This window comes from Diadema setosum, chromosome 16 (assembly GCF_964275005.1).
Source record: "Diadema setosum chromosome 16, eeDiaSeto1, whole genome shotgun sequence".
NCBI classification, from domain to species: domain Eukaryota; kingdom Metazoa; phylum Echinodermata; class Echinoidea; order Diadematoida; family Diadematidae; genus Diadema; species Diadema setosum.
In genome coordinates, this window is record NC_092700.1 from 26421270 (window position 1) to 26435996 (window position 14727).

At 41.0% G+C, this 14727-nt stretch overlaps 1 protein-coding gene across 1 annotated transcript in view; it reads left to right on the plus strand.

The window, feature by feature from the left end:
- The window catches only part of LOC140239989 (uncharacterized), a 52167-nt gene extending 38603 nt beyond the window's left edge, over positions 1–13564 (plus strand). The window contains exons 6-11 of the mRNA XM_072319798.1: positions 7590–7728; positions 8385–8541; positions 9490–9653; positions 10475–10611; positions 12059–12175; positions 12665–13564. Of these exons, the coding sequence (XP_072175899.1) occupies positions 7590–7728; positions 8385–8541; positions 9490–9653; positions 10475–10611; positions 12059–12175; positions 12665–13564 (1614 nt within the window). The remainder of the gene's footprint in view (positions 1–7589; positions 7729–8384; positions 8542–9489; positions 9654–10474; positions 10612–12058; positions 12176–12664) is intronic.
- Positions 13565–14727: the final 1163 nt, after the last annotated feature.

Here is a 14727-nt window from a genome sequence, read left to right on the forward strand (position 1 = left end):
CCGCCTCCCCCCCCCCCCCCCAAAAAAAAAGTGCTGCTCACATCTTGCATGTTCTTTCAGTCTTTTGTTAATTCCGCCCAGGCAGCGGCTGGGGTCAGAACATTGAGTGCCGGATAAAATTACGGAACAGACAGGAACCAGTTTTGTGCCATTCACTGCCACTCTGACCACAACTGGAGATGCAGCCTGATTCAGGATTTAAAGGGGTGTTGCGTTGGTCGTCGGCACTGTTCCATCGTTGAACTTTATGAGAGGTTTCCCACCCATGGCTGTGAATCTAATTTCTGCCGGTCGAGAGTGTCGTGGTTCCGTTTAATAGTGTCAGAGTGGTCAAAGGTCAAAGATAATCCTTAATGCTTTATTCAGATTTTTTTCATGTATAACCTTGGAAATATAAACTGGTCATGTGAAATCTTTGTATGGGTTCCCAGATTTTCTTCTCCCATAGTTCTGACCTTCTTGCAGTGATGCACTGCACAATGCAGAAACAATTGTTGCATAGTGTAGCTCCATGGTTTGTTTGTTTGTTTGTTTGTTCATTTTCCATCTGAATAGGGGAAAAGATACATGTAGAATTGCAATATAAGGCTTGCTCAAGTAGACTTTCTTTGGACCAATGGCTTAGCACAAAACCTTTAATACGTACCCATAGTAATATCATGACCCAGTTCCAATTGATTCACACTATTGAAACAAACATTATAAACTCCATAACAGCCATGTGCAGTTTTCAGCTTCTCAGTATTAACTCTGCATACTACATTAGTCACACTTGCCTTTAACACACTTGTCCCTCGGATAGGACATAAAATGGAGGTCCCGTGTATGAGAGAGTAACAACTCATGCACGTAAAAGAACCCGCTTCATTCATTCATCGCAACCACCTCACATCCAACTGGACAAAGTTTGGGCAAGACGAGACAAACGTTGAGAAAGTTTCTTCAATTCTTATCATCTGTAAGTTGTGTAAATTTAAAAAGGATTGTTTTGGAGGCTGGTAATGTTAGATCAAAAGTGTAAAATGATTTTGATCGTATCCACTCAACGTTTTATTCCTGAAGCATCCTCCCCATTCAATAGCGGGTAGGTAGCGTGTTACCTGATGATCGATCGTGCCTTTATAGCAGTCATACTTTCCAACAAGCTACACCAGCTTCACTCTAGTTCAGAAGATCAGCGGATAATAATGCGGCCCAATTTGTCGATTATGGATTAGCAATCATTGAAACTTGCAGGCGTAGCAACCATGATAGGGGTATGCTCTTAGACTTCCGGTGAAACTTTTTGGTTAATATTTTGCATTTTCGTCTTTACCCTCCTTAAGTCATGTTGTTGTGCCGTTCTTTCACACATTTACAAGGTAAATGCATAAATGCACATTTTAGAGCAAAAATCGACAATTCTTCAGGCATAGGCTTACAAGTGTGATGTTTGTGTTTTCCCTTTAAGAATCGTTTTCCTTCTAAGACAAGGTAAATCGCATTTGACTGTAAAGCCTGTGTTGAGACACAACTTTGTCCTTGTTCCCATCTTCAGCAGGGAAGCCCCTGCACACCCCAAGAGCTCTGACAAATTGCACAACAGAGCTAGCTACGTGGAATGCTACTGATGGGACTCCCCCCTCCAGGGTGGCACAAAGAGGTCCAAGGGCACAAACAGGGAGCAGAACTTCCTGGTTTAACCCGTTGAGGACGAGTCCCGAGTATACTCGGGCAGGTGTCTATGGAAAATATGTGTTGTAGCAAAATCAACCCTTCCTCAATGGGTTAAGCAAGGATGTATAGGCGTTGGTTTAGGTCTGTCATCACCACAGGCAACACGAATGCCATGCATGCTGGCAGTATACAAATAAACAATTAAGTGTTGGTGCCTTGAGGGTTAATGTATTCCTTGTCTTGGGGACAGAGTGCTGCATTCCCTCATGGGTGTAAAATTTGAACTTTATGAACTTGAACTGTACTTATAAATGTACTTCTGTCAACCCCTTTTGGGATATGAGAAATATTTTCATATGAAAGTTGTAAAGAACAAGTATAAACAAGAGTAACTAAGAAAACAAAAACAACAGATATGAAAACATACCGCTTGTATGATCATAGCTAGGTTTTCTTCCAGGCTTTTGCCTATTTAAATTGTTTGTTCTTCATAATCTGTGTACAAACCATTCACACTGCTTTAGTCTAAAGACTTTATGCTCATCAGAGCAAATTTGTGTCAAGAGCCTAAAGAAAAGGTACACGTGTAGATTGGTATGCCGCCACACCCATATTCAATGTGAACCACGTTTATGATTTTCGAATGTATCTTGTATTCTGTTGGTATGTGCAGTTTATAATGGGCAGTACATACTGTAGTTATTCATGACTCACTGCTGTTATTGCAAAGCTTTTGTGTGCAGCTTTGCCTGGCTTAGCAATAAGCAGGCATGTATTATGAATGCATTGTGCATCAGGCCTTTCGACTTCGTCATTCCCCATTTGCAACTACAATACACTGTGTGAAGTCAATGGCATTTAGAAATGCTGTGGTGAGATAGCTTTGCAAACGTCACAATGAATGACAGTAACTCATTTGACAGGTCATGGCGTCTACATACACGTATAATGAGAAAGCCACCCCTCGGCCGGATCTAGTGAACCTGTTGTTGGCATACTACATGTATGTGTGTTTGGCTATGTCTGACTGTGCCATGTGAGTCTGCCCCCACGAGACTGTGAAGCCATTGATTGTCAATTCACATGTCAAATCAATGCCGTGCAGCTTGAATCCACTTGTATTTTACTTTATGAGAGTCCAACGTACTATTGTATTGAAGCAAGAAAGTAAAGTCTGTACATCATGCATGATATCAGCACATCCGATCAAACAATTTGAATATGATGCAAAACTTCTGTCGCACTTACTTTTCAAGTATCGTGAGCATGTGCACTACTAGATTTCAAAACAGCATCTACAATGTACTTCCATGTATGAGTGAATGTGTGGCACAACATTTGCTCCTGTGGCAATTGCTCTGGTCTTATTTTCTCCAGTAATTTAGCGTTAGGGTTGTGGTAGAGTTTTAGCTTTAGTTTGATGTGAGGATGAAGGTTAGGGTTAGGGTCATGTTTGTGGGTAGAATTTATGTTTGGCTTTCATAGAATGCAGATATTTCATGGGAGCAAATGTCGCAGAATCAAATGTGTCATGGAACCGAGTGAAACGCAGCGGAAAACAAACAAACAAACAAGGAAAAAAGGAAGAAGAAATGTTGTGTGGGTGTGGGAGGATGAGGAGGAAGTTGACAGGGAAATATAATGAGCAGCCCCTTTCACAGTCAAACCTTGACAGTTTCCACCAGAATGGTGTAACCAAGGAGTTCTCTCACACCTCCTTGGTGTAACGGGCATTGGAAAGAGCACCCACGTGCTGCATTTTAGCTCCAGATTAGCATGGTGAACAGCAGCAGGAAAATGCCGGCTGTCATGATATTTCCTGTAGTTTGACTGAAACTTTGGATATCTCTCCCAGTTAATCCCCCCCCCCCCCATATTCCATCTTCCTGAAGGCAGGTGTCTACTTTATATCCCCCCCCCCCCCACAAAAAAGAAAAGAAAAGTAGATTGGGGGGGGGGGGGTATATTGGCTCACATACAACACTGGCAACCGCAGCATTTCATGTGGTAGTACATGGTAGATGTGGCAAGCTGTCTTTTTTTGTTTGTTTCATAGATATTTCAATTAGGAGTCACAATGAACTAACTTCAACTGTTAATAGGCCTCTATGATACTTATGATTAGGAGGTGTTTTTGGGGGTTTTTTTTGCCTTTAAATTTTCCCAATATACACTTTTTTTTTCCTACTGCAGACGTATGTTTTAAGAAAATTGTGAATACCTGCCATTAAGCTGTCTTTTTTTGTTTCATAGATATTTCAGTTATTTGTTACAGTTAACTAACTTCACTTATTTATGCCTTTATGATATTCATGACTAAGGAGGTCTTTGCCTTTATATGTTCACAGTACATTTTTTGTTTTGTGGCAGGCCTGTGTTTCAAGAAAATTGTGAATATCTGCCATCAACAATGTTTTTTTTTTTTTTTTTTTTAACCAAAGTTTTCCCCTTAACAGCAGTATAAGAATAAACAAACCAGTTTGTAAACAGTCTATTTGTATCATGGTAATATTTGTTCATAAATATTTATATCTCTTGAGAGTAACAAGATAAACAACTCTAAAATTTCGAATGCTGCATTTTTTTTTTTGTCATGTATTTGATCATTACACAACACAGTCAGCAAAATTCATTAATTTCATATGATGTGAACCAGTTCTGAGAATATTAGAGAATGTCTTTACTTTCAGATGCAGCTGGTAGCAAGGCAAGGTTGGGATAAATAGTGCTTAGGGGGTTTTAAATGTGTGTTTCCCATGAAGACAGGGAATCAATCTAAGCCCTGCCTTGGTACAGAGCTGCTAAAAGGTCACGTCGAGATGATGTTGAAAAAGAGGTACGACGCGCTGTAGGCATGTGTGCAATATAGGACAGAAGGAAAGAAAATCAGTCGTTATAATGACTCCACAGTGAGTTGCAGTGTGACACCCTGTCCCACGACAAATAGCTTTTGACGTTGAATGACAACTTTTCAAGATTGTATTTTCCTCGTATTGTAGCTAAAAGTGGGTTCCTTACATATTGTGTCCTTGAATGCAACATATCTTTATGTCTGCAGGCACTGTGAAAGAAAATGTCACATGATATTAAAGACATCATGTGGGGGGGGGGGGATCGCATACAAGTACACTGTAGTTTGCACAATCCCATAAAAGCGTGAAATTCCTTTCTGGCGCTCTCTCAGCATGAGTGTTCACGTGTGTGTGTGTGTTTGTGTGATATGTTGTGTATGTGTCAATATGTGTGTGTGTTTGTGTGTTATGTTTGTGTATGTGTCAATGTGTGTGTGTGTATGTGTGTGTTTGTGAACTGAGGTGTTATGAAGCAAAACATTGATCAATGCTGTGGTAGAGGTGGGTGGGGGGGTTGAGGAGGGAAGTGACATTGTCATAGAACTTTGTTTGTGTAAGTTTGCAGCTCGTCATGGACAATGTGTAAAGTGAAGGTTCATTGAAAGTTATTGACCTTGGGTTTACACCAACCCACACTATGTGCAGAGGTGTAGAAAGCAAACAAAAAATGTAGAGAATGTAAAATGGAGCAAATATTTGAACAGTGACAAATGATTTATGTCGGGAGGTAGGCCTACATAAGTCATTACATGTCCGCCAGCATGATCTGCCGGGACATGTTGATCGACTGATTGCTTAGATTATTGATTTATTTATTAATTGGCAGGCAAATTGGTTGATTGATTGGTTGATTGATTAATTTCTTGATTGATTGATCTGTTGGTTGGTTGATATCGAATGTGTACAGCCACATCATAGGCAAGCTGTAGATGCGACCTTCAAAATGACAGACGTCGGGGGGGGGGGGGGGGGGGGGGGGTGTTTCATCAACGTTTGTCGGCGCTGACAACTTGAATCACCATAGTACCAGTCAGTGACCAGAGCATCTCAGCCAATCAAAACCAAGGATTTTGCTGAAATTGGTCAGCGCCGACAACTGTCAGCGCTGACAAACGTTGATGAAACACCCCCCTGGTTTCACTAATGCAGAGGTGAATATTTTGCATAGCTGGCATGTCTGTGATATCTATTTCCCTGCATGAGTGCCCTTCCAAAGAAGTCAAGCATTCATTTCATTCGTCATTATTGATCTTTGTCTGGAATTGTCACGACAATTGGTCTGACTTGGAGTCGTACAGGAATTGATGAGCTTTCATAAGCGACCAGAGATGTCGGGTACTGGTACACTGAAAAAAAAAGAAGAGAAAAAGCCTGACCTCTACAGACACGTTATAGTGTTTGTATGGATTAATTGTCTGTAGCCTAAAAGTTTGTCATGTGAAGTTCAGTAAAAGTTGGTGTTTCATGTATGGATACAGAGCTGTAGAAAGTAACTTATCCAGCAACATCTGAATAGTTGATATGCGTTGATTCAGTATTGCATGACCAGCAAAAGATGTACAATGTGATAACAAAGAACAAAATACAAAAGAATCTTAGAAAACAATGTTATATACAACCAACATCAATTTCAGTGAGTGGGACTATTTAGTGTAAATGTGCACTTTTTTTTTAATTTGACAGCAGATTTTTACATTTTGTATTCATGAATTTTCTTTATTTTGATATGACTGAATTTTGAAAATATATTCCATATTCCATACACCTGCATTTAATATGCATCAAGTGTTTGCAATTTTGCTGAAAATTTCCAAAATATTCTTTAATTTTGCCAGTGCACAAAGATGAGAACATTTCCATGATTAGCCACTCAGACAGACGGACATTTTTATTCCATGAATGAAGTGTCAAAAAGGCTATGAATTCTTCAGTGTGAAATCAAATTTTGTAAATCAATTTCTTCTTTTTTTCCTGTCTATGTTTTTATGCCTCCGCAACGAAGTGGCCGGAGGCATTATGTTTTCGGGTCGTCCGTCCGTCCGTCCGTCCGTCCGTCCGTCCGTCCGTCCGTCCGTCCGTCCGTCCGTCCGTCCGTCCGTACGTCCGTACGTCCGTCCGTCCCGTTTTGTTTTTGTCGATATCTCAAGAACCGTGTGGTGGTTTTACATCAAACTTGGTATGAGGGTATATCCTTGGGGGATAATACTTTGTGTGGATTTTAGGGTCACGGGGTCAAAGGTCAAAGGTCACAGGTTATTTTGTGAAAAAAAAAATTGAAATTTCATGTTTTTCTCCATATCTCGCAAATGGTTCAAGGTATCTTCATGGAACTTAGTATATATGCTTGTACCGATGGGCAGTGATTATTCAGGGAAGTTGGGGTCATGGGTCAAAGGTCAGGGGGTCAAAGTTCAAGGTCAACTCCTCAAAATATCACTACTTTCCTTAAAATGCAATATGCCGGAAGGTTTTTTTTTTTTTTTTTTAAACTTGATGTATGGCTTGTATTACCCAATATATATTTTTGGGGAAGTTTCTTGCCAAAAGGTCAAAGGTCAAAGGGTCAAAGGTAAAGTGAAAGTGCTAAATTGCACTTTTTCCTCCATATCTCGAAAGTAACTCAAGGTATCATCGTGAAACTTACATATTTATGCATGTTCTACCAAACAGTGATTCTCTGTGGAACTGTGAGGTCAAAGGTCAAAGACCAGGTTTAGATAATGCTGTTTTCCCATTTGATACTGAAATTATACTTTTTCTCAATACCTTGAAAATTACTAAATGCATAAACTTATAAAAGGGTCAAAAGTCAAGTAAAAATCATCAGTTCCCCAAATACCTGCTCTCTGACATTTTAATCATTCATCCAATTGAACCTAGTTCTAGGAAAGTGAACATTCAGCACATTTGTGTCAAACCTGTCATTTTAATATTTTGCCAATTGTGTGAAACTGTCATCACACATTGTCAAGACATTGTACTATAGACCTATTAGGAGAACCATGCATTATGGCGGAGGCATATCAGTAGCCGTAGCGATATATCTAGTTTTTTTTTTTTCCTCTTTACCTCAACAAAAAGATTTACTTCAAGAAAGTCACAGAGCTGAAGACCAAAGAGGATGAGATCAGGAAGAAGCTTCAGAGCCTCCACAGCAGGGAGGACGAGGCACGGGCGCGGTCCCGGGAGCTGGTGAATGAGAAGAAGAGGCTCAAAAAAGGTGTGGCTTGTTGCTATGGAGATGGGAGGGATGAGGAATATATGTTTGAGATAACTTGGAATTAGTTTGAAATTGATGTCATAGAGAGATTTGGCATCTTTGGTTGAAATGGACTTTAGAGGCAAAATGCTGACAGCAAAAGCTGGTGAAAAAAAAGCATTGAATGAGACTATGCAGAGGAGGCTTAAGAAAGGTATGGTTGGTTACCATGGAGATGGGAGGGATGAGGGATGTATGTTTAGGATAACTTGTAGTGTGAAAGGGATGTGATTGAATGGTTTGGGGGTCTTTGGTTGAAAAAGAAACAAAACAGTGACAAAAAAAAATGATGAAAAGACATGAAATGAGACTATGCAGGAAGCTGTAAATATTTGGAAAAAGAAACCTTGGCAAATAGTAATTATAACAATAAGACTTTGACTGATAATTATCTTTATACTAATGATAGTAAAGACAAGCAAATAATGATGCTACTGCTGTAATGATCATGATTACAACAATTCAAAGAAAGAAAAGGAAGAGCAGAAGAAGAAGGAAAAAAGAGTAGATGACAAAAAAAAAGTGGAGAATAGAGAAGAAGGATAGATATTTATATAAAATCTTATCGATGTGCAATCCTGATGGGGACTGCGCCCATCTTCCTTTCAATATTGTAGAAATTGACAACCTCTACGAGATGCGGCGCCAGATGAACGCCGAGTTCCAGGCCCAGAGCCGCGACTACAAGGAGTTCGTCGAACTCCAGCGGGAGGAGAATGAGAGGCGAAAGGAGGAGGAGCGGAGATCCCAGGAGGCCAATCACAGACGAGAATGGTAAGCAAAGGGGCGGAGACCAGCACCCCATCACAAGGATTGGGGGAAGGGAAGGGTTGATTAAGGATGATTTTATACCATACTGTCAAAGGCTCCAGGTGATGTTTTGCCAATTTGAATTCGTTTGAAGTTTGCAATTGGTCAGATAACAATGTCTAATCCTATGTCAGATATTAGATTTCCAGTTGTTCCTGATGTTGTGGCCTGGCAGAGTTGATCCAAGCTTATGTTTCCTGAACTATGAACCTGAAAGATTGACCTTCATTGCAGTGTGTTGTACATACAAATATGAAATTGTGTCATCTTGACTCTGTCCAGTCTTATGCCAGTAATGATTTGTTTCAGTGTTAAGTTCACAGAGTAATTCTAAGCTATCAGATTTGATTCATGTTCTATAAAGGGCTTTTTGTTTGTTTGTTTGTTTGTTTTTTTTACTTGCTTGGCCAGATCCAGTAAACTTCATTTTTTGTTTATTACCTTGGAGACAGGTATTTTATCACATATGTCCTTTTCTCCACAAAATTTTTCAGGTGTTATTTTCAGATTAGTTTAATGGAGCATGAAGTTCCAAAGAAAGTCCATGCAGCAAGGTTTAATCTACACAATGTATTTCAAATTAGACCATTTGCTCTTATAACAAATAGGTATACCTAGACATAAAGAGTTTACATAATGCATTAAAAAACCACAAATTTCTCTATGTTCTTCAATTATGTTTTCCCTTTGCCATGATTCTTAAATAGCAAAACATTTCATCTGACTACTTCTAAAAGCTTGTTATTTCCCTGCTAGTCATTACATGCACATGCTCATTGTATGCAAAGAGGCTAGTGTCAAGAAAAGATGCATTATAAATTTTCTCTCTCGGCATTAACTTTCTGCTAATGTGTGTATCTATTCTCTGTGATGTATGTGTCCGTCTATATTTGCGTTTGTGGTGTGTTCTAGGTTTGAGTATGAGGTCACCCGCGAGCCGTTCTCGTCAGAGCGCCAGCAGATCGAATGTCTCATAGCCTACCTCAGCAAGCTCCTGCCGAAGGGGGAGGGGCACGGGTCCTCGGACGGGGGAAGCCCCCAGAGTGGGGCCAGCCCCGTGCCCTCCCTGTCCTCGGGTAAGCATCCCGGGCATCCCCTGGGTCCCATTTCATAAAAAGTTGATATGATTGCAACTCTTGCTGGAATGACAATTGTCAGAGTACCGGCAAGAATCCAGCTTCCTGATTGGCTGTTGTGATTGGAAGTTGCCATTCCTGCAAGAGTTGCCATCCTAATATCATTTATGAAATGGCACGCGGGTCTTGTTGGTTTCCAATCTCACTTCCATCGAGACCTCTGCACACCAGGGTCTCATTTTATAAAAGATGTCACATAAAAGACCTAGTATCGGGGGAATTTATGGGTGGCCCAATTCATTTGCTACCCACTGGGGTACATTAACCCGTTGAGGACGGACTGATTTTGCTACAATTTCCCATGGACACTTGCCCGAGTATACTCAGGACTCGTCCTCAACGGGTTAAAGAACCACAAAAAGCACCGGACAGCGAATATTATGTGCATCAAAAAGTGTATGCTCATCGGTAACATTAGCACTATTACCTTCTGAAAGAGGCAAGTCAAGTGCTCTTTTATTATGTGAGAAAAGTGAAAGTACATTGAATTTGCTTTATATTTTCTTTTTATTGCTCTATGCTTGTGAAATCAAAACTGCTGTATAGTCTTCTCATCCAGCAGTGGTGGTACTGAAACTGAAAATATGCATAACTTTTGAACAGATTGTCCTATTTTCCTCAAAACTTTCACTTTCTACTGATATTGCTGCATTCACTCAATCTACATGAATATTAAGGTGAACTTGTGTTCTATCTATTAAAGTACATTGTACTTATCATTATTTTATTTTGTCCATTTGAATATTTTCCCCGACAAAAAGGCTCATCACTGAGCCGAAGAGCTTCCTTCAGGGATGAGGAGGGGGCGTTCACCATCCTTCGCAAGAAGTCAGATGACGACGACGATGTCTTTCAGGCGGCGACCAAGAAGAAGAAGGGGAAGAGAAAATCATGGATGGTGAGAAAAGCTGTGATTTCTTTTTTTTTTTTTTTGCACCCTCTTTTCTGCTCTGATATCCTCCGTTGAAGCAGTGTAAGCAGTGCAAGGCTGTGAGAGCTCAGATATTAACCTTATCTCGGGGTTTTTTCAGCTCTTCCCCAAACCCCCAGTTTCAGTTTTTTTGCAGTTCAGATGCACTGAAATGTTTATAGTTTAAGGCATTTCAGACTTTTTTCCATATGTTTCAGATTTTTCAGACTTTTTTTCTGCAACAGTGCAAGGACTCTCACACCCCTGGCAGTGTAGACGATGATTGTGAATTGACCAAAAAAAAAAAAATGGGGGGGGGGGGCATGAATAACACTTGTCAGATAAACATAAAGTAATCGAACATTGGATGAGACATCAAGTATGCCATTATTGAAACAGACATTAGTTTTGCCGCCATTGCCACCACAAGAAACAAGTCGTAACCAAATGTACTGTAAATGGCATATATTTTGCACATTTTTTATTTGTGCAAATATGGAGAATTTGGTGCTACTCTGGAATTTCACAGCACACAAAAATCTTGGCTGTGATCCCAACGTGAATGTGACATAAACACGTACATGTACATGTACTGGATGTGCAGTATGCAGTACATGAACAATGTACTTGATCATACAATTTAGTAGGCCTTAAGTCTTGGTATTTGCTGTGTGCACACAGGCCAATCTCAATTTCTTGTTGTACTCCACGATCATAGATTTAACCACTCATGAAATAGTCGGGAAGTCCTGATTCACAAACACTTTGATTTGCTATATGACATATACAGTTCATGAATTCATGGACACGAATTGGGGCATATCACCAACTTGTGGATTATGAGCATGAAGGTGCAGCTTTATTGACTGGATTCTGCATGCTCCAATACCTCTTGTGCATCAGTTACATGCCTATGTGTAGATTGAGAAAGTTGTGCTTGAGTTACGCTTCATAAAGCTTTGTAAAACACAGGTAGCCTTGACTCCCTTGATGGGTATTTGTCTCACTAAAGATTTACATTGAGGATAGCCTGAAATTGCAATGTTTTAATATCCTGTTAAATGCATAAATTTACATATGGCTTGTGGTGTGAATTGCTGTACCAGTGGTATTGACAAATTCAGGGTTTTGATGTATATTCATCATTTCTGATAAAAGGTGATCATGGTGATGAATGTCTCTTGTTTTATTTCTATCATCATAACGGTGATCATTATTATCAACATAATTGTGCTTTTATGAACCACAATTATGTGATTTGTAGATAATTTGCCACGTTATTACTGTTGATACTTGTGAGAGATGTGGGGAAAGTGCACTGGCATCAGAAGTTGTAACAGGCATTTTGTAATCCTCTGCCAGCCTTTCCTATAAAATGTTGTCGTAAGTGTAACTTCTCCGCCCTTTCCCCCACCAAACCCTTGATCCTTCCCAGAGCAAACCGCTGAAGCATTCATCGACCATCTTCAACCAGTTCGCCTCCTTCAATCTCTCACCCCCGTCCACCACTCTGGAAGTTGGGGAGGCCCTGCGCAAGCTACAAGCCAAGCTGGTGAGATAAGGGGGAAACAATTTCAATTTCATTTCCATTTTTTTTTTAAAATTTCAATATGATTTTAATTGTCAACATCAATATTAATTCAATTGCAGTGTTAGTTCTAGATTTTATTTCAAGATCACTTTCAGTTTCAGTTTTTAGTGTAAATTTAAATCTGAATTTCATATGTGATATCAAATTCATTTGCAGGGTTTGATTGAAGTTTTAGTTTAATATTGGTTTTTCATTTCAATTCATTCTAAATTTAATTTGCTCTATTGGGCAAGAATAAAGGAAATTTTCTGGTTTCCAAGAACATCCTTTGAATTGTACTGGTAAGCATGAGTTGTGATTTAAGTTTGTGCACTGGTAAAAGGACAGATATATCCTGATATTGTGAAACAGACTAGGTGCTCAGGAAGAGCAAGCAAATGCTTCCCTGTGTGGGTTCAAGTGTGTGGATTAACTTGTTTTTATTTCCCTTGTTCCCTTACAATCATACAGCAAGACTTTGAGGATGCTGCAGCGAGCATTAAAATAGCTCATAGTGCAATAGCACCAGATGCAAGCACAACATCTTCAGTGTCATCGGGCATCGTTGTGACAGCAGATGTCGATGACGTATCGGACAGGTCAGAGACTGAGATGCCTGACATCGACCTGCGTGCTGAATCTTGGCGCGCTGCCGTCGCCGAAGGCGACGAAACTATAGACTGCGAACAAAGTGACGCTAGCAGTATACGAGAGCCGAGTGTGGCGGGAAGTGTAGATAGCGAGAGTTTATATTCTGCCCATGCTGCAGCGTCGAGCGCGTCGGATGAGACAGACAGCGTGCAGCAAGAGGGCACCGTGCGGAGCGACAGCACGACCGACGAGTGCGGGAGCAGCAGCAGCGAGGATGGCAAGGGAGCGGGAAACGTGACAGACGACAGCGAGAGCACAGTGGTCGCCAATGAGGGAGAGAGTGGCCACAGCTCCCCAAGAGAGGCCGGCAGTTTGCGAAAGGGATTGCATGAAGTCTCCGAACAACCGAAAATTGATCCCGTGCCGCGAGACCAGGAGGAAGTGGACAAGGACAGGGAGGACAGTGGGATGAGTGATCCTCCGGAGACCGAGTCCCGCAAAGGTGGGATCGTCGATCGGAAGAACGAGAACCTCCGACTGATAGTGAAGAGGCGCGAGAAGGACACGGAGCAATCCAAGGCCGAGCACGTCCCGTCGCCGTCCGAGTGCAGCAGCGATTATGCGTCCAACTCCACGGGGAGTGGTGTTTCCACGCCGACAGACAATATTCCCATCTCTAGGCCCGGGGATACCCACCCCCTGGCTGGCAAGCAGCCTCCAGCCTACGACCCAGATGTGGTCATTGGGATAGGATTCGGCACCCATGATCTTGATGAATGAATTACATGTAACTCAGGTCAATGTGTGACTGTTTTGTATGACTACCTGAAATGGTATTGAATCTGAATTTGTGTGAATGTATTCCATCGATGACCGATTGCTTGCTCTGATCGGAACAAAATATGCATGTGAGAGGGTGTCAAAAGGGAGTGATGAATTCCGCTTTCGTTCCCCATGAGCTGTGAATTCCAGTTTGGTCCCTTTTGGCCCATTGCAAACAATATGCTTCCTTGGGACATCGTGAGCTGAAAGCTGTTAATTTGTGAGCCCCCCTCACCTAACAAGAATTTCTGTAATGCCTATTTTATAATGCTGAGCAGATAGCTTCGTGGCACTTGTCGAATCAACTTGAGTGCAAAACCCAGGACCATGTTGGTTCTTATATGTTGTGGTTTGAAGAACACTAAGACACAGAGACAAAACTTTGGCCTGTGGGGCAAGAAAAATGTCTATGCTGCTACAAGAGTCCAAGATATTTTCTGAAGAGAAAAAAACCCAAGAATACATTGCTCTGCTTTGATTCTGCCTTCCCTCTTGTCTCACATGGTGATACATCCATCATCATACAATGGTTTCACTCGAAACAAAAGTGTCAGTTTTAGATGAAGGCGGGTATTTTACCCTAGTGTTGAGTACTGGATGTGCAGTTGTGAAATTTGCATTCATTGATGCTGAGTTTGTTTGCTGAAGTGCATCTCTGAGAATGGTGCATTGACTCTGCTCAGCTAGGTCCGCCCTCTGCTCTTTGGCCACACATCGCAAAGAGAACGAACCATTTCTTTTGCTGGGATGTTTGATCTCTGTCAAAACATTCCGGAGAAGAAGTGATGAGAGGGTGGAGCAAGGGAGAGGGTGGGGCACAAAAAAAAATATAAGAAAGTTTTTCAAAGAAGTTTAATGGGAATGGTTGGAAAGACAGAAAAGAAGGATAATAATTGCGTTGACTGCCTTGATATGTGAAATGGTGGAAGTACACGTATTTCTCCACTTTGTCAGAATGTAGTGGTATGCGTACTTTCTCTAGAATACTTCATGTGCAGAAAACAGAGGACATTGCTTGCAGTGAAAGAGTGGTATGTTTGCTAACTCTTCACAGAAGTTTCCGAGATTGGAAACAGATTTCTGTGCCACCCCAGTACAATGTACGATTGTTATTACTACTG